The 25,219-nt window shown below is 52.2% G+C and overlaps 2 protein-coding genes across 2 annotated transcripts in view; both read right to left on the bottom strand.

Annotated features, from left to right (window-relative positions):
* The window catches only part of CASTOR2 (cytosolic arginine sensor for mTORC1 subunit 2), a 59,608-nt gene extending 37,488 nt beyond the window's left edge, over nucleotides 1-22,120 (bottom strand). Inside the window, exon 1 of the mRNA XM_036826114.1 lies at nucleotides 21,791-22,120. Coding sequence (XP_036682009.1) covers nucleotides 21,791-21,903 — 113 coding nt within the window. The 5' untranslated portion in view covers nucleotides 21,904-22,120. The remainder of the gene's footprint in view (nucleotides 1-21,790) is intronic.
* On the bottom strand, nucleotides 2,506-2,979 carry LOC118880918 (40S ribosomal protein S26-like). The gene has a single exon (XM_036825114.1). The coding sequence runs from the start codon at nucleotides 2,977-2,979 to the stop codon at nucleotides 2,506-2,508; it is 474 nt and encodes a 157-aa protein (XP_036681009.1).
* Nucleotides 22,121-25,219: the final 3,099 nt, after the last annotated feature.

Here is a 25,219-nt window from a genome sequence, read left to right as displayed (position 1 = left end):
CCACCACCCCAATCAAGAGAGAAAAACTGGGAGATTGGGAATGACATACACCCTACTATATATAAAAAATAGATAACTAATAGGAACCTGCTGTATAGCACAGGGAACTCTACTCAATACTCTGTAATGGCCTATATGAGAAAAGAATCTAAAATAAAAAAAGAGTGGATATATGTATATGTATAACTGATTCACTTTGCCATACACCTGAAACTAACACAACACTGTAAATCAACTATACTCCAATTAAAAAAAAAAAAAGATACTGAACATTCCCATTACTGCAGAAAGCCTTCTGTCCCTTGCCTGTAGATCCCTAAGACCACCCAGAGGCAACCCCTGTTCCAGTTTCTATCATCAAAGATTATTTGCTGGTTTGCGTGCCTCACAGCCATGAAATCATACGGTGTGTACGGCTTCTTTTGTTCAGTGTATTGTTTTTGAGATTCATCTGTTTTACTTTATGTCGCTTTGTAGCCACTTTTATTGCTGAATATATATGTATGTTTATATATATTTATAATGTATTATAATATATTTTAATTTATCCCTTCTCTTGTTGATGACATTTGGTTGTTTCCAGTTTTCGGCTATTATGAATAAAGCTGCTATAAACATCCTTATTAAAAAAAGATTTCCTGGCTGGCTTCCTCTGTCCCAAATTCCCGTAATTCCACAAAAGCAGCTCAAGTTTGCCCCCAAGAACTCCTTTGCACACCTCGGCCCACCCAAGCATGGCTGAGTCCCACCCTCTCCACGGGGTGGGTCCTATAGCACAGCGGTCAAGCATCTGCTGAGATGGGGAAGGACCCTGCTGACATGGGGCCAGGCAAAAACAAGCACACAAAGCATTACCGTAGTTTGACTGCGGGAAGGGCTGTGGAACAAGGAAGCGTTTTATTTATTTATTTAAAAAAAAAATTTTTTTTTTTAAACTTTTTGGCCGCGCCCCGAGGCATGTGGGATCTTAGTTCCCCAACCAGGGATCGAACCCGCGACCCCTGCATTGGAACCTCTGAGTCTTAACCACTGGACCGCCAGGGAAGTCCCCAAGGAGGGGTTTTAAAACAGAGCAGCTGTGAGGGTTTCCTTTGGATGGGGTGTCTGGGAAGGGCTCGGAGAGGATGAGATCCAGGCAGGGGAAGCAGCATACGCAGCGGACCCCAGAAGGAAAGACCCCTAACTCGCGGAAGAGAAATATTCTACGGCGCTGTGGTCCAATTGTGTATAGCCAGGGAAACATGGAATATCATCTATACTTTGTAATACATCGTTGAGTGGAAAAAAGCAAGCCCCAGAAAACACACAGCCAGATCCCCTTGTCAGGTGTATACACAGGACAAAACTGTTTGTAAAAGTCAAGGCAAAGGTAAGTGTGGGTGCACAGCAGTTACCATCATGGCATGGTCGCAGTGGGGGGTATTCTTATTCAAACAATAAACAAACGTGACTTGAAAGCTAGGATCGATAAGTATGTCACAGAACAAGGATGATGAGTAATTGCATTCTGTGCACCTGAGGTCCATTAAAAAAAAAAGGAAAAAGAAGGCTTTGAAATGTTTGAGGGTCTATGTCTTAAGCAGCTCACTTTGGCTGCATGGAGAGCAGTTCCCACATCTCACTGGCAATCTCGCTGTTCTATCTCTGAGCCTGCCTCTCTGTATCTGCTTGAGTCCCATCTTCTCTTAGGTGGGGGGAGCTGGCTTCATACTCCATTCACTGTGGACCACCAGGGGGCCGCCCAGGGGATGCAGGACCCAGAAACCGAAGCCCGTGAGCCTGGCCATATCAGACCCCTGGCCCCTGTGTCCCTCCAGCTGGGAGCCTGGGAGGACGGTCAGGAGCCCCAAGAGGAGGTCTGCTCAGCTGCTACCATCTTTACCACGTCAGCAGTATCAGCCGAGCTCCCCAAGATAGGGAGTCGGACACAGATGCACATGTGTTTCTGCAGGGGTTTCAGGGACAAGAAACCAAAGGGGGTGGATGGAGGATGGGAGGAGGATATCAAGGAAGAGCTTGGAAATGCCTTCACAGGGGGTTACAGCTCAAAGGTGTGCAAGATACTCAGGTGAAGAGAACCAGAAGTCAGACAAGCTTTGCATATTCCATACCCAGGAACATTCTTCACTTGTACCAAGAAGCCCATGGCTCTCTCGGCCTCTTTTTCTTCCTAGCACTTTTGGGGCAGAATAGTAGAGACATATTTTTCTGTACCCAAGAAACAGGCCAGTAACAGCACAATGACAAATGGGCCTGGTACCTGGTCTCAGTGTAGGTGGGGCGGTGGGGGACACCAGGGTATGGAAGGGACTGAGGCTGCCTGTGGGGCGGGGGGGGGGGGGGGGGGCTCCTTTCCTACCAAAGAGGGGCAGCTGCCACTCAGCTCCGATGTACTGTCACACGTGGGCCCTGGGTTGCAAGATCTTCCAATTTTTCCAGAAAAGCTGGAAATCCAGATTTTGGTGATCTCTCTCAATATTTAAATGTTGGTGTACTTTTTTTACTTTATTTTCTTTCCAGGGGACAGTATTCTTCAGTCTTTAAGGACTTAGCTCCTTCCATGGGCTTTGGCGGAGGTCGTGGGGCAGCACCAGCAGGTCTAAATCGGGGTGGAGGTGTTTGGTCCTTCCGGGCTTCCCGAGAACGACTCCTGACTACCTTGCGGTGAATGGCACAACTCACGCAGTAATGCAGTTTCACATACAGCTTGGGAAGCAGATAGGCATAGAAAACCCTCGCTTCGGAAATGTCCCTGATGGCTGCGGCCTCTACGATGTTCCGAGTGACGAACTTCTTAATGGCCTCATCCTCGGGCATGCGTCGGGCACAGTTGGTGCAGCGAATAGGCTGCAGGTGGCCGCGGCCCTTTCTGGCATAACCATTATTCCTTCTTTTCTTGGTCGTCTTGGAAGCGAGGAGGCGAGAGCTAAATGTTGGTGTACTTTTCAAAAAACACACCGGGTGGGCCAAAGAAAACATGTCTGGCCTACAGATTCACCAGTTTTCCCTTCCTAGACCCCCTGAAGTTCTCAAATGTCTTGGGATTTAGGGGCAGTCAATTTCCTGGATGAAGGGGTGTCTGTGTGTGTGACCACTCATGGGATCGGTGTCTGGAGTGAGGAGGCGGGGTCCCGAGCTAACGGCCCCTGGGACCCCTTAGAGCTCCCTGGGCTGCCTCTGAGGTGGGGTCAGGAGTAGGTTAAGCGAAATGTAAACCAGATGAAGCAGAAGATGGCCTGTGACCATCTGCCGGCTCTGGACGCTGACCTGGGCATCTCAGCTGCTCCCTGCTCCAACTGGGCTTCAGCACCTCCAGCTGGGCCTGTTCAGCCTCGACTCCTAGCAAGCTGGGTGACCCTGGGCATGCCCTGCATCTCCCTGCACTTTGGGCTGGCGCCTTGTCACTCCCAGAGTCAGAACACAGGGCCTACGTGGGAAGGATCGTGGCTCCAGCTTTGCCAAGCCGCTGCCCTGTCCACTGCAGTTCCATGGGCCCAGTGCTGCGTTAGCTGGGGATGCAGACGTGATGATGTGTTTACATAAGCGGGGTGGATGCAGGGAATAAGCAGAGAAGGGCAAGCAGGGGAGTGCTGGGGGTCTGGGACTCAGGGAGGGCACCCTGGAGGTGGTGGCGCTGGAGCAGAAAGTTGAAGCAGAGCTAAGTGTGGGAGCAGCCGGGATGTCAGAAAGGAGCCCTGAAATCCCCGGATGGAGCCAATTCCTGCTGGCCAGGCCAGCCTAGGTCCAACCACATCACACTACAGCATACCCGACTGCTTTGTCTAGGAGCCCACGGGGTGTATCTCCACCATATGCCTGCAAAGGGTGGCACATACGGCCAGGTGTGACCTCACTCCGCCCAACCCTAAGTCAGGACAGCCATCGTTGAAACGAACCTGGCATTCTCTCTACTGAGTCCAAACAAACCTAGAACAGTGCTATCCAGGAGAGCTTCCTGGAATGATGTAGACACACCCGCGTTGTCCAGTTGGGTTAGCCACCAGCCACGTGTGGCTACTGAGTGCTATGAAATGAGGCTAGTGTGGCTAAAGAATTGAATTAAAAAAAAAAATCTTACTTGATTTTAATTAATATGAACTTAGCTAGAGTTCATATTAATTAAATGTGAACTAGAGGCTACCGACTTGGACAGTACAGTTCTAGAACTTATCTACCCATCACTCATTCATTAGCAAGCAGCCTCCACCTGAAACAATGCCCATGTCGCCTCCGTGGCCTGCAGCTCCAGGTCATTCGGCTGCGGTTAACCCCCCAAGCCACAGGCCCTGGGACCATTCCAGGTTCGGATTCCATCTCTGTCTCCATGATGTCCGGAACCTCACTGAGGTCCTCAAGAGTGAAGGACTAGCTGCTGGCGTGAGGCGGGGTCTCGAGTTTACCACTACTTTCCCCCAGGAAAAGCCCCCCGGTTGTTCACTTAGCTCAGGGGGTAAAATGTTTAGCACTGACATTTAGCTCTTTTTTTTGTTTGTTTTTGGTTTTTTCTTTTTGGTTACGCTGCACGGCTTGCAGGATCTTAGTTCCCAGACCAGGGATCGAACCTGGTGATAGCGCACAGTCCTAACCACTGGACCACCACAGAATTCCCGACACTTAGCTCTTTTAATGAGCTCAACCTTGAGCCAGGGAGAAAGGGCAGGAAAACTGCTATTGTGCCCATGAGTACCTGACCTACCTGCCTCTCTCTTCACCCTCCCGTTACCAAGATGGGCACACTGAGGCTTTGGGACAGTCTCACCGGGGCTCTTTCCACTGGTCCTCAATCTCAATGGTCCAGGAGGGCTAGGGTGGCATGGGGGACACATAGGGCAACAACAGCCAGGGCTGCCAGAACAAAGCACTGGGGGCCTTAAACAACAGAAGTTTATTTTCTCACAGTTCTGGAGGATGGAAGTAGAACAGAGTGCTGGCAGTGTTTCTGGAGGGGACTCCCTCCTGGCTTGATGAAGGCTGCATCCTTGCCTGGCCTTCCTTCTGTGCACATGTGGAGAGAAAGCAAGCGAGCTCTCTGGTGCCTCTTCTCCTAAGGCCACTAATCCTATTGGATCAGGGCCCCACCGTCATGACCTCTTTTAACTTTAATTACTTCCTAAAGGCCCATCTCCAAATACATTCTCACTAGGGGTTAGGGCTTTAGCATATGAGTTCTGGGGGGACACAAACATTCAGTCCACAATACTCTTAAAGACACTGCCGGCTACTGAGAAGAGACTCGTGAAACAACTAGACAAATGACCAGAGATGATGGGAAAAGGGCTGAAATGAACATAAGCCCATGAGAAACGGTACAGAATGGTTCCCAAGCTGAAGGGAAGGGGCTCTGAGCTGAGCCGCAGCCTAGCTCCCCAGGGCCTGTCTGCACCTGGGGGGATCAGTGTGACCGCCACGTGCCTTGGCAAGTCCTCTCCTTTATGGACTCAGTTCCAAATCCATGAAATAAAAGAGCTGAACTAAAGATGTCAGGCTGGGTCCAGCCCAGAGTGGCCGAGAACTAGCTATTCAGTATGCTAACATTCTCCACCAGGGAGGGCAGCGCTTACACCCAAATGGTGCCGTCCCAGACCTTAGGCTGGGGCAGGAGAGGGCTGGAAGGGACCCCTTTGTGGCCAGCCTCCAGCCCTGCACCTGCCTGCCCTGGGGCAAAGAACCCTCTGGTTGGTCTACTCTCCCTAGCTGTCCCAGACTGGGGCAGGCTCAGTCAGCAGCAGAGCTATGCTTACTAACTGGACAGGGGTCGTCAGCCCCTGCTGCTTCCAAAGTGTGCCTGGCCTGGGGGTCCAGCTATGGCTGAGACATGCCTGCAAAGGAAGCCCCAGTCCAAGCTGTCGCGTTGTCCTGCACTCCTGGCTGATGGTGGCACCAACTTCCCAGAGTCAGGATGGGCCGAAAATCAACACAGGTACCCACTGTCAGCTCCTTACTACCCAACCTCTCCTGGGGGATGCGGCGTTTTCTTTTGCTGGGTTGGTACCTGTCATTACCTCTCTGAGCTGCCTGGAGCAGCTCAATGACAGTCTAGTGGCCCTGCCCCACAATGAGAAGGGCCAGGCCCCAAGGGCCTTCCACGGGCTCTGGACCAAATATTTCACTTTTATTAAAATTCTCACTTGGCTGTGGCCTATATCCCAGGGCCACATCCAACTTGCCAAAGTCGTGGAGGGAGAGAAAGTAAGGGAGACAGTGGTGTTAAAGTAATCAGAACATAATGATGTTAAAAGGAATTTCTGATGAGCTGGCTAAGTCAGAGTTATCACCCCATTTTGCAGATGAAGAAACTGAGGCCTGGAAAGGCTAACACTCCACCAAAGGCCGTGAGTTAAGTGGGCAGAACATGCTACGTGTGACTGGTAAGTGGGTAGGTCTGGGCCTCTGCGGTGCCAGCATCCTCCACCTGCACAGGAGGTGGGTGAGCTTCTTGCTGCATCTTTGGCAGCGGCAAGAAGGCTCTTCCAGAGCTCTCTGAGGGCAACAGGGGCCACAAGCTGCCTACCCACCGCCCTGGGGCAGGTGGGTATCTTTATGGGGTCTGGCACACTTTACCTCTGGGACAGCTGTGAAGCCCCAGGGAGGGCACTGCTCAGGCCCAGCTGCTCCCAGAGCCTGGAGCCTCCCCATCAGCTAAATCTGGCAGGAAGGTGGAAAGGCCTGGGGGTGCTGGGACCTGGGCCAGTTTCCAACATTTGTGGAGGTGAGAGAGCTCTGGACCTGTGAGGGGGCAGCCCCTGGAGGTGTGGACTCAGCTTCAAGGGCTGGGCACACTGGGGATGCTTGAGTGTGGGCGTGGCTACCTGGGCCCCAGGGCCTGGCAGACAGATGTCTTCACCTGCACATGGAGGGGGACAGCGGGGGAGCTGGCCACAGAGATGGGCAAATACCCTGATACGAGAGCAAATAAAATCAGGGCTTTAACTATGGTGGGCCGACTACAGGCTGGCTGCTCTGGAGGTGAAAGGCTTAAGACCTGCCACAGCCCACTGGGGGCCTGTGAGCTGGCTGGGGGAAATAAGATGAACGGTGACAGAGGGTCCCAAACAAGAAGACAAGCAAATGCCTCAGGGCTGGCATGTGTGTGCATAAACACGCACCCCCAGAATGGAAGGTGACATAGAGGGGTCCTTCACCTACCAGGCTGTCTGATGACACACTGGGTGGTGAGGTGGTGGGAAGCAGGCCCAGGACACCCAGACAGGGATGTCAACAGGAACCCCTTTCCGCAGGCACTACGTGAGGACTTTTCCAACACACGTGCTCTGACCCCGGGTTCTGCTTCTAGGCATTTTCCTGCAGGCATATTCTCACGCGTGCAAAATAAGGCCTGTGCCCCAAGTTACGTGTTATGGCATTAACTGTAAATAATGACAAAAAAGGTTGGGAACAAAGGTCCACCTGCGGAGTAAGTTTAAAGATATGATGGTCACCTCGTCCTTGGGAAACTGTGCAACAGTTAAAATGAAGGATGTGAATCACCACTAAGACGAACTTCAGCTGAAGAATACCACGGTGCAGAATGGGAATACTGAGCATGGTTTAATACCAATTTATGTTAAAAAAAAAACAAAAAAAGAGAGAGAAAATACTACATATGCGTATTTGCATACACATACACACACACACACACATATATATATATACACACGCACACACAGGAAATATCACCGAGATCCCCACTGATCTCCTTGTCTGTGGGGGCGGGAATTGGTTGGCTGAAGAACAAGGGTGGGAGGAAGCTTTTACTGGGCACCTTTGTGTAACTTTGGAATTCTAATAAATTGTGAATTTGCTATCTATCCAAAAATTAAAAACAAAGGAAAAAAAAACAGAGGCAAGGAGGCGATAGGGCCAAGGTGGACTGCCAAGGCAGGGGAGCCAGGTAAGAGTGGGGTGCCAGCGGGGGGCACTGAGAGGGTGCAGGAAGGAGGGTGTCGTGGCCAGCGGCATGGCGTTGGGGGCCAGACTATCCCGGGGATCAAACCCCAGCCCTGCTGTTGACTTGTGCTGTGACCCTGGCAGTCACAATCCTCTCCTCCTTCCTGCCCAGGACCCAGGCGACAGCCCAGACATAGCCTGATGCCAGAATGGAGGAGAATCAGAGGATGATGGGGCTCCCTGCCTCTCCCAGGCTGGGGTACAGCCTCTCTTGCCCACCTGCAACCCTCTATTTGGGAGGGGGCCTGACCCTGACCCACCTAAGAAGCCAGGTGACCTGTCATCTTAAAGCAGACCCTGGCACTCTGCATTCTCACCAGCTAGAAGCTGCTTGGTCACCGCCACCCCCCCCCCCCCAGTAAGCCTGGGTCCTTCAGGGGTGGGTAAACAAAGAATGGGGAAGGCATCCCAAGATCTCCAGCCTCAATGTGAAGACAAACAGCCCCCCTAAGCCTTCCTGAGACCTGGTCTATGCTCACCCTCCTGCTTAGAGACCACAGCACCAGACCCAGTCAGAGAGGCCCAAAGCACAGCCTGCAAGGAGGGAAATGAGCATCTCCCAGAGCCCCAGACCATCTGGGGACATCTAGGGGTTATGGACAATGGATGCTCAGGGAAGCCTAGCCGATGACAGCCAAGGCCTGATGAGCAACTCCTAGAGGCCAGGCACTGGATGCACAAGAGCACATGAGGCTCCAACAGGACCCCAGGGGCTCAGCAGCACTTTCCAGATGTGAAAACTGAGACTTACTGCAGTGAAATGACTCCAAATGTGGCATATGGACTGAATGTCTGTGTCCTCCACAAATTCATATGTTGAAGGCCTAACCCCCGATGGGATGGTATTTGGAGGTGGGGACTCTGGGAGGTGATTAGGTTTGGATGAGGTCATGAGGATGGGGCCCCGTGATGGGGTTAGTGCCCTCAGAGAGGAAGAGAGAGCTCTCGCTTGCTTTCTCTGTCCATGCACATGCACCGAAAAAAGACCATGTGAGGGCACAGGGAGAAGGCGGCCATCTGCAAGCCAAGAAGAGAGCCCTCACCAGGAAGTGAATCTATTGGCATCCTGATCTTGGATTCCCAACTTCCAAAACTGAGAAATAAACTTCTGTTGTTTAAGCCACCCAGGCTGTGGTATTTTGTTATTGCAGCTCAAGCTGACTCATACAGGTGGCACAGTGAGGGTTCAAACTCAGATCCGTCAAGACTCATGCTCTCTCACTGACAATCCTCTCCACACACCCCCCCCCCCCCAACACCCTGCAACACCTCCACCTCTCAACTTTCTTCTCATTCTCACTAGCCTGGATTTGTTGTCTGTTGTTCAGTATGCATTTTATTATATTAAATACACATAAAATTTACCATCTTAACGATTTTAAGGTATACAGCTCAGTGGTATTAACTACATTTACATTGTTGTGCAACCATCACCACCATCCGTCCCCATAACTCTTTTCGTCTTGTAAAACTGAAACTCTGTCTCTATTAAACAATAACTCCCCATTCTCCCCATCACCAGCCCCTGTGCGTCACCATTCTACTTTCTGTCTCTATGAATTTGTACAGTATTTATCCTTTGTGACTGGCTTATACCACTCAGTCCCCAAGGTTCATCCATGTTGTAGCAGGTGTCAGAATTTCCTTCCTTTTTAAGGCTGAACAGTATTCTACTGTACGCATATACCACATTTTGCTTATCAATTCATCAGTCAATGGATACTTGGGTTGCTTCCATGTTTTTGTTGTTGTGAATAATGCTGCTGTGAACATGGGTGTACAAATATTTGAGACCCTGCTTCCAATCCTTTCGGGTATACACCCAGAAGTGGCATTTCGCTAGCCTAGATTTCCCACACCACATTCTCTCTCATTTCCTTTTCCACTGGGCCATTTCTCTGGGCCTTTTCCCCCAGCTGTCCTCTTCCTTACCTGCCCTGCCCTCCCCTCTCCCACGAGCCTTCTTCGGCCCTGGGATTACACCAGTGACCAGATCCTGACCAAGGAGGCTGGACAGAGCCCACCCTCTCCTCATAACAGGGCCATCCCCTCCAGCTCCCACGCTGCTCCAGCTCACCATGGGCCACACTGGCCAGGGCTCTGTGCTTTTGCACATGCTGTGCCTCCTTCTTGGAAGTCCCTGCTCTACCTCAATGCTTCAAGCCTGGCTCAATGACACCTCTCTTGGAAGCCCTCCCCGACCCACCTGGACTCAACTGTACTTCCTCCCCTGTACCTCGAGCTCCCCCGAGCCTTGAGGACTTTCCTCTCACCAGATTAGTGTAATCAAGATCTTGGAGAGCTGTCTTTCCCACCGTGCTGTCTACAACGAGTCCAGGGTTGGTGTCCAAGTCCTCAAAGGGCCAGCATGTGGCACAGAATGGGTATCGAGACACACTTGGGAACTAAAGTTGGAAATGAAGGAAGCCTCAAGGGTCAAGAATCCACGCTAGGTGTAAGGAAACCCCAGAGAGCAAGAATGAACCATCTCCACGGTGCAGCCTCTGCCTTCCCAAGCCACCGTCCCATGGGCTTGATTCCCCCTGGGGTGGCAGACAAGCCCTCGGAGGCTGGAGGCACAGGCTTCCAGACCTCACAGGCACCTAACTGCTCCCACGGGGATCCCCCTTGGCCGGTCCCTGCCCTTGGTGGGTGAAGGGACGAGTCTGCAGAGGACACCTGCCCTCATGGGACAGAGGTGTGTGCGCGGGGTAGGGGTGGGGGTGATGCAAGAACCTTCATTCTGCAGGGGGACTCAGGGGTCCTGGCTTTTGAGAACAAGCGCTCCTCGGGGCATTAACTCAGGGCAACCTTCCAATGGTTTGATTTTTTACGGGGCATTTTAACAACACAGCTGGTGCCCAAGCGAGGCCGGCAGTACAGGTGGGCGCTGAGGGGTCTCGCGATCGCCACCATCTGAGAAGGGCTCCCAGGACCTTGCTGGGAGCGGAGAGCTCATGCCTTTGAAAGGACACCGGCGCTCTTGGTTCTGACAAGCTGCCCTTACAGCGGGCTGCCGGCCTAACCACAAAGGTTCTCGGGCCCACGTGCCTGCAGACTCCTCTTCTGCTGCTAGCCTCCCCATCCCCGGCCCCCTGGGCCAGTCTGTCAGTCCCCACAGCTCACTCAATTTAAAAAAAACACCCCTGGTCAAATAAAAATCAGAATTAGTCATTCCATCCTGCAACCACCAGCTCAGCCCTTCCAACAATTCCAAAGCAGAACAGACCATCAGCACCGTGGGGACAGAGGCCACCGCTACCCCTTCGCCAAGGCGTGCAGTCCAGCCCAGGGCACTTTGGTCCTCAAAAAATATCCGTTGGATTCATATGAATGATCAGCTCACTGTGGGTCGGATGCCTAAGCCCTTGATGTAAAATCTCCCACTTAATCTTCAGTGGAACCCAAAGAGCTCGATAGCATGGTGCCTATTTTAAAGATGGGGAAACTGAGCCTCCTTTGAGGCTCTCAACAACTTGTCCAAGGTCACAGAGCTGGTAAGTGGTGGACGTTGGATTAAAAATACGTTTTCTTGACTCTTACAAGTGTGTACGCCCCCTGAGAAATGGGCCTTAGCACAGGCCTGAACCCCAGTCTGCTAGGTGTCTGCTGTGTGAATTGGGGTGAGTTATGAGCCGCTGACTCCACCGTCGGCTGGGAGCCCTCCTTCCTATGGAGCCTGGTGAGGGAAAAGGATGGAAAACCCCACTGCAGCCTGGCACGTAGTAGGCTCTCAAGAAAGTTCGCCGAGGCTAAAAGCTTTGTTTGTTCTAAATCCATCCTATCAGTCACTGCCTCAGTGACTTTTGAACTCTGAAGGAAAAAGATTGAACTTTGAGAACAAATTTCCACCCACTGCCTTTCCTGCTCAAGAAAGGGAGTAAATCGTGGGGTGGGGAGGGGCTCAAGGAAGGTAGGCCTGGTGGAGAGGCCCTGAGGGTGGAGAGGAAAGTCCAGGGGAGAGTCCAGGAGGCCCACCTTGGAGGGAAAACTAACCCTACCTTGAACGTATGCACCTTGTACTGCCCAGGGTCCGAGGCCTGTGCAGGAGGAGGGAGGCCTGACTTGACTGCCCGCCTCTCCCTTCCTGCCAGAACTATATACCTCCTGGCAGCCTAGGCTCAGATCAGGCGGCCACAGCCTAGGCTGGGTCAGCTGGGGAGCCCCCTCTCCACTGACAGCTGCCCAGGCCCTTCAAGGACCCCAAGAGCTACAGGAACCTACATGTCACACTTCCTTGCCTCCACTGATGCACCCGCTTAGGTGACACCAAGTTCCAGTGAGCGCTGTACCAGGAGGACCATGGGCAAAGCCTGCTGTGGCCAGGTGCTTAACCTGGGCTATCCCTTCCCCATAATACTGTTCGCCCACAAAGACACCGAGTCTCCCAGAGGTTCAGTAGCCCAGACTGTGGTCACCCAACCGGTATGGGACTCCAGGCTCCTACCCATACTAAGCTAGTGTGGTGGTTTATGAACATGGACTCTGCAGCCAGAGGCCCTGGGTTCAAATCCCTACTCCTCAGGTATGTCAAATGGTGCAGCCGCTGTGGGAAACAGCCTGGCCGGTCCTCAAAATGTTAAACACAGAGCTACCATGTGACCCAGCATTTCCATCCCTAGGGATCTACCCAAGAGAGATGAAAACACACATTCACACCAACACTTGTACACAGATGTTCACAGCAGTGATCTTTATGATAACAAAAATGTGGAAACAATCCAAATATACATCAATGGATGAATAAACAAAATGTGGTCTATCCAATACAATGGAATACTATTCTATCATAAAAAGGAATGACGTATTGACACACAGGCTACAACACAGATGAACCTTGAAAACATGATGCTCCGTGAAAGAAGCCAGTCACAAAGAACCACGTATTGTATGATGCCATTGATAGGAAATGTCCAGAACAGGCAAATCCCTAGAGACAGAAAGCAGATTAGTGCTGCCAGGGGCTAGGAAATGTCTGCTTATGGTTTCTTTTGGGGTGACGATGGACGAGTTTTGGAATTAGACACTGGTGATGGCTGCACAACTCTGAATACACAAGAAGCTACTGAGTTGTACACTTGAAGAGGGTGAATTGTATGGTACATGAATTATATCTCAATAAAGCTGTTATTAAAAAAAAAAACCCTACTCTTCACTTGTTGGTTTTGTGACCTTGAGCAAAGTCAGTGTCTCAGTTCCCCCATCTGCAAAACGGGGCCAGTAAATGTACCTACGTGCTAAGGGTTACTGTGAGGATTAAGTGAGTTAATGCATGACGTGCTCCAAGCCGCTGTCTCACTGGGTGCCAGCTCTTTCCCTCGGTCTGACTCTGCTGCCCACGCTACCCTGGCTCACCGCCATCCACTCACCCACCACAATGCCCTTTGGTTCTGCACACTCGCCAGGCTACTACCTTTTTCTTTTGTCCCCCAAATTTCTGTAAAACATACATGCTATCAAACTTATCATCTTGATCATTTTAAAGTTTACTTTTCAGTAGTAAGTGCATTCGTATTGTTTTGTAACTGATCTCCAGGACTCTTCATCTTGCAAAACTGAAACTCTATACTCAATGAATAACAAGTCCCCACTCACCCCCCCTCACCAGCCCCTGGCAACCACCACTCGACTTTCTGTCTCTATGAATTGACTTCTCTAGGTACCTCATGTAAGTGGAATCAAACACTATTTGTCTTTCTGTGACTGGCTTATTTCACTCAGCGTAATGTCCTCAAGGCTCATCCATGTTGTAGCATGTGTCACAATTTCCTTCCTTTTTAAGGCTGGATGATACTTCATTACATGTACAGACCACATTTTGCTTATCCGTGCGTTTGTCTGTGGGCACTTGGGTTGCTCCCACCTTTTGGCTATTGTGAATGATGCTGCCATGAACATGGGTGGGCAGATAAGACCCCAAGCTTGTAAGCCTAGCTCTCAGAGGTCAGAGTGCATCCAATGTATTATAATTAAGGCAAGGAAGAGTGTAAGGCATCCAGAGGTGAGCTTCCCCTTAGAAGGTGTAATTTAACACACTCACCACAAACTGAGTGGCTAAAGGTTTGGGGGAACTGGCAGCTGGGGGTGATGCTGGTAGGCCTGTCAGCTTGTGCCAAGGTACAGCACTGGGTCTTGGACAACCAGAATCTGACTGCTCCAGCACCGGTGGGACTAGGCTGGTTTATTCAGGGCTGGTTCCTCAGACCGGAGGTCTGTTATAAGATAAACATTTGCCAGCAAGTGCAAGCTCAGTCCTTTGCAACAGAAGATGAGTTAGTGCAGTGGAGCACTGGTCCTGAGGAGGCCTGGACATGCACCTGGCGTGAGGACAGAGGGGGACCAGCTCTCCCACCCTATACCCTGAGGCACAGGTGATCCCAGAAAGCCACTTACCCAGCCCCAGGGTGGCTTCAAGAGCTATCTGGCTGGATGAAAGCTGGCTAGGGCGATCACACATTCTGGTTTGCCCTGTTGTCCAGGGTAATTATTTTTAGTGCTCCCTGTTATTCTCAGAAGTGTCCCCATTTGGATGATAAATTACATAGTCACCGTATCAGTTATCCACTGCATAACAAATTACCTGAAAACCTAGTCGCTTGAAACAACAAACTTGTGTATCTCTCACAGCTCCTATGGGCTAGGAATGTGGGCATGGCACACCTGGGCACTTCTGGCAGAGGGTTTCTTATGAGGTTGCAGCCCAGGTGCTAGCTGGGGCTGCGGTCATTGGAAGGCTTGCCTGGGGCAGGAGGATCTGTGGTCAAGGTGACCCACTCACAGGCTGGCTGTTGGTGGGAGGCCTCAGTTCCACTCCACTGTGGGCCTCTCCACAGGGATGCTTGAGTGTCCTTACAACATGGCAGCTGGCTTCCCACAGAGCAAGAGAGAGACAGAGCAAAGCAGTGCCAGGCAGAAGCTATCTTTTTAAGCCCTAGCCCCAGAAGTCTCGCAGTATTGCTTCTGTTCTCTTCTGCTCATTAGAAGAAAGTCACTAATCCAGACCCCACACTTAAAGGCAAGGGAGGTCTAGCTTTTGAAGGGAACAGTGTCAAAGAATTTGGGGTATTTAAAAACTACCACAGTTACTCTAAAACTAGGGCATGTGTGGTGGAGAGATGCGGCAAAGCCAGAGAGGACAGAAGTCAGACCAAAGAATATTCACAATGTCAGATAAGGATCAGGGGGCAGCCTGAGAACGGTTTTGAGCAAGGCAGAGATACAGTCAGAGATTCAGAGTGAACGATGACATCTACCCCAGCAGCACCTCTGGTGAGGCCACAGGGCCTCCACGCAGCCCCCGCAGTACCAGGGGTCCCCTCCTTCTGGGTCTTTGGGCCTCTCACCCTCTACCTTTGGCAGAGAACACACCTTTTCTTCCCACTGGACCAAAGCTCCTTTTGTGTCTTCCACTGGGCCCTGCACACAGCAGGTGCACGTTGCAGGGTTTCTGCATGAACAAAACATACCAATTTGCACCAACCCCAAGCTGTGGTCACACGGGCCACAAGTCCCAGCCTGCACTCTGCATACACCTTTCTCTTTCCAGCCTCCAGGCCTTTGCTCCTGTGGTTCCTCCTGCCCAGAGGGCTCTGGCTGTGCTAACCATTTGCATTGTCCTGGAGGCAGACGGCACTGGTGGCAAAGCTGTTTGGATAATTCAGGGGGGAGATGAGGAGGACTGGCGCCGGCAGAAGCAGGGGGCTCGGGTGAGGGGGGCGACCTCGCTAAGCAGTTGGATGTGGGGCAGGCCAAGGACAACTCTGTGCTTTCCATACCTGGTGCTTGGGAGCTGGGGCTGAGCCAGCCCCTTTCTCTGGGGCAGCAACAGGTCATGGATACCCCAGGCGGGCGTGGGAATTGGCTCTGGGGCTCACCCTGTGCTCTCCCCACCTCCTCCATCTGTGCCCACCCCCTCCTGCTCCCTGCCCGGCCTGTCTTCTTTCATCTCCAGCACCTCTACCTCCTGACATTTCCCTATTCCACCCAGACTCAGCTCACAGTGCCACCTCTTCTAGGAAGCCTTACTTGCTTGCAGCTGTGGGATGCTACAGCATTTTGGCTGCCCCTTTCAGAGCCCTAAATGCCTGGCGTCCTTGGCGAGGTACCTGGAGGGCAGTGACAGAATCTCCACTTCCTAAATCAGAATGTGATTGTATGCGCATTAAGAAGCCTTAAAAAAATCTCCTAACCCTGGGCTTTTCAAACTCTGCCTCCGCAGACTGTCCCTGACCAGCTTAAAGGGCATATTCTCTCTCAGCTAATGCTTACTGGGGTTTACAGTGGACCAGGCTCTATTTGAAGTGCTTGTCATGGTTTGTCTAAGTCCTCACAACAACCTAGGCAGTGGACATGATCACTACCCGTTTTAGAAACTGAGCACACAGAGAGGTCAAGCATCTTGCCCAAGGTCACACCGCCAGGATGTAGGGGTGCTGGGATTTCACCCCAGGTGCCGGGTCCCAGGCCCTAACTCCCCTGCCAGCCTGTCTTTCTCTAATGCAATCAAACAGTGGCTTCAGCCCCATGCACTCAAGAAAACAGTGGACTCTGGATGGACTTTTTGCAACTTTGAGCTTTTCTCCTGTAAATGCCTCTACCCGAGACTTTCAGACTGCGGGTCCGGCCCAAGTGGGCAGTGTGGGTTTCTGTGAGCACGTGCTTACTGCATATCACTTCGGTGCTTTTTCTTGCCAATCAAATGAGATGGACTTTCTGGATACAAGCATTTCGCAGGCAAAAAAAGAGGGTGCTGCAGCTTCCTGTCACCTGAACTTGCATTTCAGGATAATGATCTTGCCCCTGCCCCCGCTTCATTGCCATGGACTCTCAGTGGCCCCTGGGGAGTGGATGTCCAAACCGGTGTGATTTTAGACCTGGCTGAGTGGTCTCAGGACAGGTTCTGCGACCCCACTTCCTGGGTTCAAATCCCAGCTCTGCTACTTTTGTGTGTCCTTGGGCACTCAAGGTCCTCAGTTTCCTCATCTGAAAAATGGGGACAATCCAGCTCCAACTTTAGAGGGTTGCTGTGAGGATTAAATGAACTAACAGATATATGGTGCTTGGAACAGTGCCTGGAATGTAGTAAATGCTTTACAAGTGTCAGCTATTATTGTTGTCATTGTTGTTTTTAACCGTACACTTATTAATTATTCCCAGTTTTCCCTTCCGGGGTTGCAGACAGCAAATTGGGGTCCCCAAGGAGCCCCACCTCCCAGTGGCCACAAGCTTCCAGGCAGCCGGCCCCAGCTGCAGTGGTGGATCCTGATTAGTTCATGATAGTCTCATTTCCTGTAACTGTGACTGGTGGAGGCATGCTCATGTGCCTAGTTCTGACCAATGAGATGAGAGTCTGCGTATGAGGGGGTGTGTTCCCAGAAAGGTTTTCTCATAGACCCTGGGAGGCAACAGCCCTTTCGCTTCCCTGAGTCCTCGCCACCCCGTCCTGTGACTGCCCATAATGCCTGGAGCTGCCTCAGCCATTCCACAGAGCCAAAGAGAAAGACCGGGCCCTTGATGACATCACCAAGCCTTTAAGTTACCAACCCTCAAACAGCCGGATTCATGACCTCATCGCGCAAAGTTCATACTTCTTATTGTTTGGGCCAGCTTATTTGCAGCCCAAAGGAGCCTGCTGATATTCCATGGTTGGTCACACTACATCTTTTTGAGATTAAGCCCATCATACCAGAGGAAGGATCTGAGCTCAGCTGTGCTCTCAGGGAAGACTTCCTGGAGGAGGTGAGGCTAAAATGGAATCTAAAAGAAGGAGCAGGTGGACAAGGGGGGTAGGGCAAAGAGCAACATTCCAGGCAGACAGACAAAGGCCTGAGGCTAGAGACACTATAGCGTGTGTGTATGCACGCAAATAATCTTTGTGGCTGGGAGCCATGTGAGATGAGACTGGAATGGTGGGCTGCGGCGGCCCTTGGCCAGGCTACAGAACCTCAGGCTATCACAGGGCGAAGCTCTGTGGTAGCCTTGATTTTGCTCAGCCAGGATCTCCGCCTCCAGCTTTGTGCCTAGAATAAGTGCACTCAGCCTGCCTTCTGCCCCCTATTCCAGCCACACTCAGATGCTACCCCGAGAGTTGGGGCAGGGGCACTGGGCCTTGTTTCTCCAGGTGTGATTCAGCCTGCCGAGCCTCTTCCAGCCCCCAAGGCGCTCAGAAAAGACTCTGGCTGGAATCTGGGTCACTCTGCACGAGTCAGACATCCATCAGATAGGCAGTTACTAAGTACCTACAAAGCAGTGTGCTAAGCACAGCAGAGAAAGGACCTGGTTCAAATCCCAATTCTGTTTCTTCCCAGCTGTGTGACCTTGAGCAGGCCACTTTACTTCTCCAAACCCAGTGTCTTCATCTCTTTGGAACAGATGGTAAAATAAGTGGTAGCTCTATTATCTCTGGTACTGGAAGTGGGGTGGGGAGGAGAAGGAAAAGATAAAAAGGTGCACAAAAAGCTTCCTGAAAGTAAGGTTTATAATCTAGGTGGTGGGAGAATAAGACAAGCAAACGATATACTGTTACGGAAAAAAGTTCAGAAGTGATGAAAGGTTAAGGGGAGGAAGTAGAAAGTCTAGATGGGAAGTGATGAGGGACACGCATTCCTGGCAGAAGATAAGGCCCACAGAGGCAGGGCGGAAGGGATGCAGAAAGATCTACAGGTTCCATCCCGTGCTCCTAAAGCTTTAGAACAGTACGCTGCAAATACAAGGGCTGGACATAACTGTTGAATATGGGTGTCATTGAACCTGTAATAGCAAATCTCTAAGCTTGAGCCAGAAAGATGCTGATTCAAATCTGGGCTCTACCACTTACAGCATGACCTTGAATGAGTCACTTAACATTTGAGCCTCAGATTCCTTCATTGCAGATTCCTTCATTCCACCTAATTCACAGAGTTGTACCGTGGCATATGCAGGATACTGAACCAGGATCTGGCTAATTCCTATTTTAAAGCCCTAAGATACAGTGCCACCTCCTGCAGGAAGCCTCCCAGGCTCCCTCAGGCAGTCCCCCAGATCCTTCTGCTAGCCCCTAGGTACTCCCTTCCCTGCTGTATTGTGATTGCCTCTTCTTCCTTTCCCACCAGGCTCTGGGCTTCAAAGAGGAGGAGGCAGGGTATCTCAGCATCTCTTGAACCTAGCTGCACCCGCACACGGAGTGGGCATCTACTGATGCCACATCCCTCCCCAAGCCTCCACCCAGGTAGACATGAGAGGGAGGAAGTGACTAAGCCTGCTGGGGGTGGAGGGAAGAGGGGTTCATGAAAGTTTTGGGTGATAGCACTAGATCTTGAGGGTTGAATAGTAATTTACTGCTGGGGGGTGGGAGGAGGAGGTCCCAGGGAGAGAGAGAGAGAGAGAACTAAAGCAGGGAGGTGTGAAGGGAAGTAAATTGTGGGTCACACAGTATTTGCCAGAGAGTGACTAAAGATGAGAATTCTGGCTTCAGATCCCAAAGGGTCTCAAATGCCATGCCGAGGATTCACCCCTACAGGGAGTGACTGAAAACTTGTAAACAAGGCACAGTGACAAAAATGACAGGGCTATGGGCCACCACTTGGGGGCAGGTACTGATGGAAGAATCAAAAAAAGGACCAAAAGTTCTACCTGGATGACTGATCATTGAAAATTGCTTAAATAATATATCCACACCCCGCTACCCCTTATACTTGCGGAAAAGCCAATTCCCACAATCATTCCATGCTACACACACACAACAGGTCTGTGAAACCTAGGGGGCCAAGTGGTGCTGTCTTCATTACAGATGGACAAAGTCAGAGCCAGAGAAGGAAAGGGACCTTGCCATGGTCACACAGGCAGTGAGGGGGCTAGTCACAACCTGAAGCCAGTGTCCTGGCCCAGAGTGCTGGGGAGGCAGGCCTTTGGCCATTTGACAAATGTGCTCAGCACCTTCTAGGGCCAGACCCTGCACACATGGAGATGACCTTTGACCTCTGAGTCATCTTGAGACTGGACTGGTCACCTGGGCCTCAGACCAGCTGCCTCTTGCAAGAGTGGGAGAAGCGGGACCCACTGAGGGGTGCGGTTTCTGTGGTCAGACAGGTCAGCAGGGGCTCACTCCCAGGACAGGCCTATCTATGAGTCCTCCAAACTGGACCCTGGGCTGGGGGCTGGAAGAGAGCCAATCCCTCCGTAAAGGGAAAGGGGCAGAGGGAGTGGCCCTCTGCTGCCTTTCTAAGAAGCCCCCAAATGCCCCCTCCTCCCAGCACCCAGGCCCCGCACAGCAGCAGCCTGAGTCATCATCCCGGTGGTTTGAATGGTAGCCGAGAAATCAGCCAGGGGGCTGCCTGGGGCTGACGGCCAAGGGTTGGAAAAACAAGGCCATTTTCTCTTAACTCCAGCCTTGGAATCTCAAGAAAGGCTAGGGGGTGGGGAGCAGAGGGCAGGTAGATGCAGAATGGGTGGGTGTCAACAACCAGACGGGGCTGGGGTGGGGGGCGAGGACGGGGGTGGGGGGAAAGCTCAGAATCCGAGCTGTTGGCTTTTGTTTTCAAATGACCTGTTTAATAATTACCTTTGCAAGCAAAGGAGCCAGGGCCCAGAGAAGGTGCGGATTCCAACCCTCCAGACCCCAGCAAGCAGCCAGAGAAGAAAGTAAACAAGATGCCACTGGCTCTCATTCCATCTCGCAAACAATGGCGGGACTGAGCTGCCCGCTCACACACACACATCGAAGTGAGATTTCCAGGGAAGAACTTTAACAGGCAGATAAGAGGCTCGGACTGAATTATTTCCCCACATCCCGGGAGCTCCCCTGAACTCAGCACCCAAGCGGGGGGGTAGCCTAGGGGCCCGGCATTTTAACATTAACCTTGACCTGTAATTTATTCATTCATTTTGCAGAGAAGGAGAACTACCTCCGCCTCAACGCCCGGAAAACCCAGCCAGCAACAACTTCATCCCTTTCAACAGTCACAATGGTGGACAAACAAGGGATTTAAGTTACAGCGGCTAGCTTGCACTCACACTCCACTGGGCTAGGGCTCCTTAAAAAAACACCACCCTAATCCAAGCACCCACCGGGGCTCACAAAAGTCAGACCCTGACCGGCAGTGGGAAAAATCCAACTTGTTTTTTTTTTTTTTTTTTCAACCTCCCAAGGCCTTCAACTATTTTTCTCCTGCAGCATCCAAGCCCAGCCTCAAGGCAGAGCCATAAACACGCCTGCTCCTCCCTCTTCCACGGTTCGGCAACCGCCCCCCCCGCCCCCCCCCCAAACCTTCCCGGACCCAGAGGAGAAAGAACCACAGCGACCCTCACCCGCAGCCCCCTCCTCTGCCCTGCCCCAGCCGCCCGCGCCGTCCGCAATCCTCGTAGGCACCTTGAGATAAACACCCACTAATGATTTTATGATTTTCTGCTCTGGGTAGCCGCGCTCAGCAGAATCCCTTCCCCCGCCCAGGCGACGGGGGCCGGCCCAACAGAGGGATTGGGGGATGGGGGGGCGTTAGTTTGTTTTTTACACTGCCGCGTCTCCACACCTGTTTTTCATTCATTCATTCGTTCGTTCATTCATTCATTAGCGGATTCGTCACAGCTGCCTCCCCAGCCCTCTGGATCTCGGGGAGAGGATGGGAGGGGGCTAGGGTGGGGGAGACAGCGGCAGGGGTGCATCTTGTAGGGAGGGTCGGGGGGGAAGGACCCCGTTGGAGGGCATTTTGGGTGGCTTTGTCAAACACAAGACGAGCGATGCGGCGGGGGCGGGGCGGGGGCGCTCCCCGGGGCTCGAAGTTGTTTTCCGAGCCGCGGCGGCGAGGACAGCCGCCCGGGTGCGCCTCTTTGTCTCTCCCCGGCCGGCGCCGCGTCCCCGCGCGCTCACCTGGTCTTGGAGGACAAGAAGGCAAGTTTGATCAGGCCGTAGGTGAAGAGCGGGATACTCTCCTTGGCGACGCTGGCAACTTGCAGCCGGTGCTCCAGTATGTGGAGTTCCATCGTCCGCCCGCGCTCCGCGGCAGCTCATCCGCGGGGGGCGAGCCGCGGCCCCCGCCCCCTGCACGCCCAGCCGGCACCAAGCGCCGCGGGCAGCCGGCCCGGTGACCGGGAGCTCGGCGCCGGGCGGGCCGGGGCGGACAAAGGGGAGGCCCGCCAAGCCGCAAGGGGCCGCGGGCGGCGGGCGAGGGCGGCAGCGCTGGCGGAGCAGCAGCGCGCGGCGCCCGGCGCGGAGAGCAGCTGGTGTTCGCTGTAACAAACAACTTGCCACTCAAACGCCGGCCCGCTGGGCATGCGCGGCCGCCGCGGGGCGTGCCGGGACTTGTAGTCGCGCGGCCCGGGCGCCGGCGACCGCTGATGTCAGGGGCTGGGCGGCCGCCCTAGGGGCCCGCCCGATGCGCTTGGGGAAAATGCTGGAGCGCGGGTCCCCGCAGGCCCACGGGGAGGCGGAGGGCAGAAACGGGGGCCTTTCGAGCCAGCCTGAGCCTGAGTGCAAGCTCTGTCCCTCAGAGCTCGGGACTAGGCGCTTTTGGGCGCAAAGCTAGTCGCCCACAGAACTCGCGCGCTGGAGGAGACCTGAGTCTGGGAGGGGAGAGATTTGGAGAAACCGGTAATTACAGTGCAGAGAAGCAAAACAGAGAGGGGTGCGGGGGACAGAGATGGGGCCTTGGGGGGTTTCCTGGAGGAGGGGACATCCAGGCTGGGTTCTGAGGGATGAACGGGAGCTCGCTGAGGAGGGGGAGGGGACACGCGGGGTTGGAGGCCAGCAGTCTTCCAGGCAGAAGGAACAGCGTGTCCAAAGGCACAGAAGCGTGAAAGCCCCCACGGTGCTGTGTTTGGCTTTGTTGGAGCGGAAAATGTGAGGGAGGAGAGGCAAGAGATAAGGCAGGCGCAGTCACCAGGAGTCCGGTCGAGAGGGTCATGTGTGCAGAGCTAATGAGGTGGCCGTTTATCCGGCGGGAGAGAGGGTGATGGGGACTGAGAATTAGGGAAAAGTACGAAATACACCCGAAGGGCTTCCCACCTCCGGGCCGGTGTGCCCGTGACTACGTCCCGCAACGGCTCCCCCTTAATGGCTGACTGGAATTTTGAAATTTTCTAGGTTAAAGTTACTGGTGCTCTGCTCGTTGGCAGAGTAATTTGGGGACGTGATGGGTCAGGTTTACCTGCTGGGCCTGTCTGAGAACTCTCTTGGAGGAAGATTCTGGTCATGCCCTCTCACATTCCTCTCTCAGCCCACCTCTGTGAGGTAGGGACACATCAGGCTACCGCATTTCCACAAAGGGCCTTGAAGCCTGCAATCTGGTGGCTCTTAAAGCGTGTTGACCCCCTTCCCGGGTTACTTTCACTAAAGAATTTATCACCATCTAATAAAGAATATTCTTTTTTGTTTTGCTTGTCTGTCTCCCTCTTCTAGCATCTCAGCTCCATGAAGGCAGTGGTTTTTGTCTGTTCTCTGCTGTATTCCCAGTGCCTGAAATGTGGCTGGCAGGTGAGAGACATGCATTCAGTATTCATGGAATGCATAAATGCATACATCTATTCCTTTAGCATCTAGAGGCCTAGAAGGCCCAAAAAGAAATGCATTCAGGGGCCAGGCAAGTGTGAAGATGTGTGAAGCAGCTGGGTATCAGACAGTTGGAAATGGTACAGGAGAAGGGTGGCCAACCTGAAGGCATAAAATTTATTAAAACAAAACCCCAAAACCAAAAAACCAACAGGTGAAACCAAACAAACAAGGCTAAAGGCAGGATTTGGTCAGTTTTCTGACTTCTGCTTTGGATGGCCTAAGTCAGTAGTTTTTAATCTGCAAGCCATGACCCATGAGTGGGTGGTGAAATCAATTTAGCAGGGCATGACTAGCATTAAAAAATAAATAATACTGAATAGAAAATTACACAGAGCTTTGCACATAGTATGGGTAGGTTACTATTATCTTTTCTGTGTTCCAGGAAACTTTCGTTTTGGCCACACATGTACGTGTGGGCACGCAGGCATGTGTGTGCGTCTCTGTGCGTGCATGCACTGGATCTTTATGCAAAGGTATTTCTTTTTGTGCGTCTTGGTCAAAAACATTTGAAAACACTGGGCCTTCTAGTTAATCAAGCCAGACTATTGTAAAGTTTGCAAATTTAGACCATGTTGGTTGGATTTATAGAATTGCTTTCACTGAGCTATATTTGGTGCTTAAGATTTCTGTGACACTGACACCTGAAATGAATGTTGGGATGTTGAGCAAACTGACCTCTAGGTTGCCAAATCCAGAGGATGGTTTCAGGCTGGGGCTAGGGTGAGACATTCACTCTCAAGGTCATGCAAGTACTGGCGTGGCATGTTCTCATGGATTTCACTCCTCTCTTGATTCCTTAGCATTGTACTCTTCTGGTCCTATCCTGGTTCTTCTGGTTTTCCCTCTTTGGTTTCTCCTCCGCCCAACCCTAAAATGAGCAGAGGCCCACCTGGTGTTCCTGCCTATAGTGTATTTTTACAGCAGTGGCTGCCAGTGAATCATGCCTCCTGGTAAGCCATCCCACACTGACTTTGGGTTTGGCCGTGTGAATTTCTTTGGCCAATGAAGTCTTACCTTGGTAGCACATGTACTTGGTAAGTCCTGCGCATTGAGACTTGCCCACTTGGATGCTCCCCTGAGGCCACTATGCTGTAAAGAAGCCCAAGTGAAAGTTAACATGGAAAGAGAGGCCCAAGTGTTCCAGCTGTTCCAGCTGAGCCCTGTCCCCTGCCGACAGCTGGCGTCAACCAGACATGTGAGTCTTGGACCTTCTAGCTCACTGTCCAGATGAATGCAGCCCCATGAATGAGCCAGGTGAAACCAGAAGAGGAGCTACCCAACCAACCTATAGAAGAATAATAAATACAGCTGACCCTTGAACAACGTGGGTTTAAACTCCTCGGGTCCACTTATACAACGTTTTTTTTTTTTTTTAATTTATTTATTTAGTTTTGGCTGTGTTGGGTCTTCGTTTCTGTGCGAGGGCTTTCTCTCTAGTTGCGGCGAGCGGGGGCCGCTCTTCGTTATGGTGCGTGGGCCTCTCATTGTCGCGGCCTCTCTTGTTGCAGAGCACAAGCTCCAGACGCGCAGGTTCAGTAGTTGTGGCTCACGGGCCTAGTTGCTCCGCGGCATGTGGGATCTTCCCAGACCAGGGCTCGAACCCGTGTCCCCTGCATTGGCAGGCAGATTCTCAACCACTGTGCCACCAGGGAAGCCCAACACTGTTTTTTTTGATAGTGGATAATGGAGTGCTGCAAGATCCACGATTGGTTGCATCTGTGGTTGTGGAGCCGTGGATATGGAGGAGCC

This window comes from Balaenoptera musculus, chromosome 15, assembly GCF_009873245.2.
Source record: "Balaenoptera musculus isolate JJ_BM4_2016_0621 chromosome 15, mBalMus1.pri.v3, whole genome shotgun sequence".
NCBI classification, from domain to species: Eukaryota; Metazoa; Chordata; class Mammalia; order Artiodactyla; family Balaenopteridae; genus Balaenoptera; species Balaenoptera musculus.
This window is presented reverse-complemented; position numbering and strand designations above follow the sequence as displayed.

Coding starts and splice junctions, on each gene's coding strand:
- LOC118880918 (XM_036825114.1), bottom strand. CDS start 2,979: ATGTTTTCTTTGGCCCACCCGGTGTGTTTTTTGAAAAGTACACCAACA.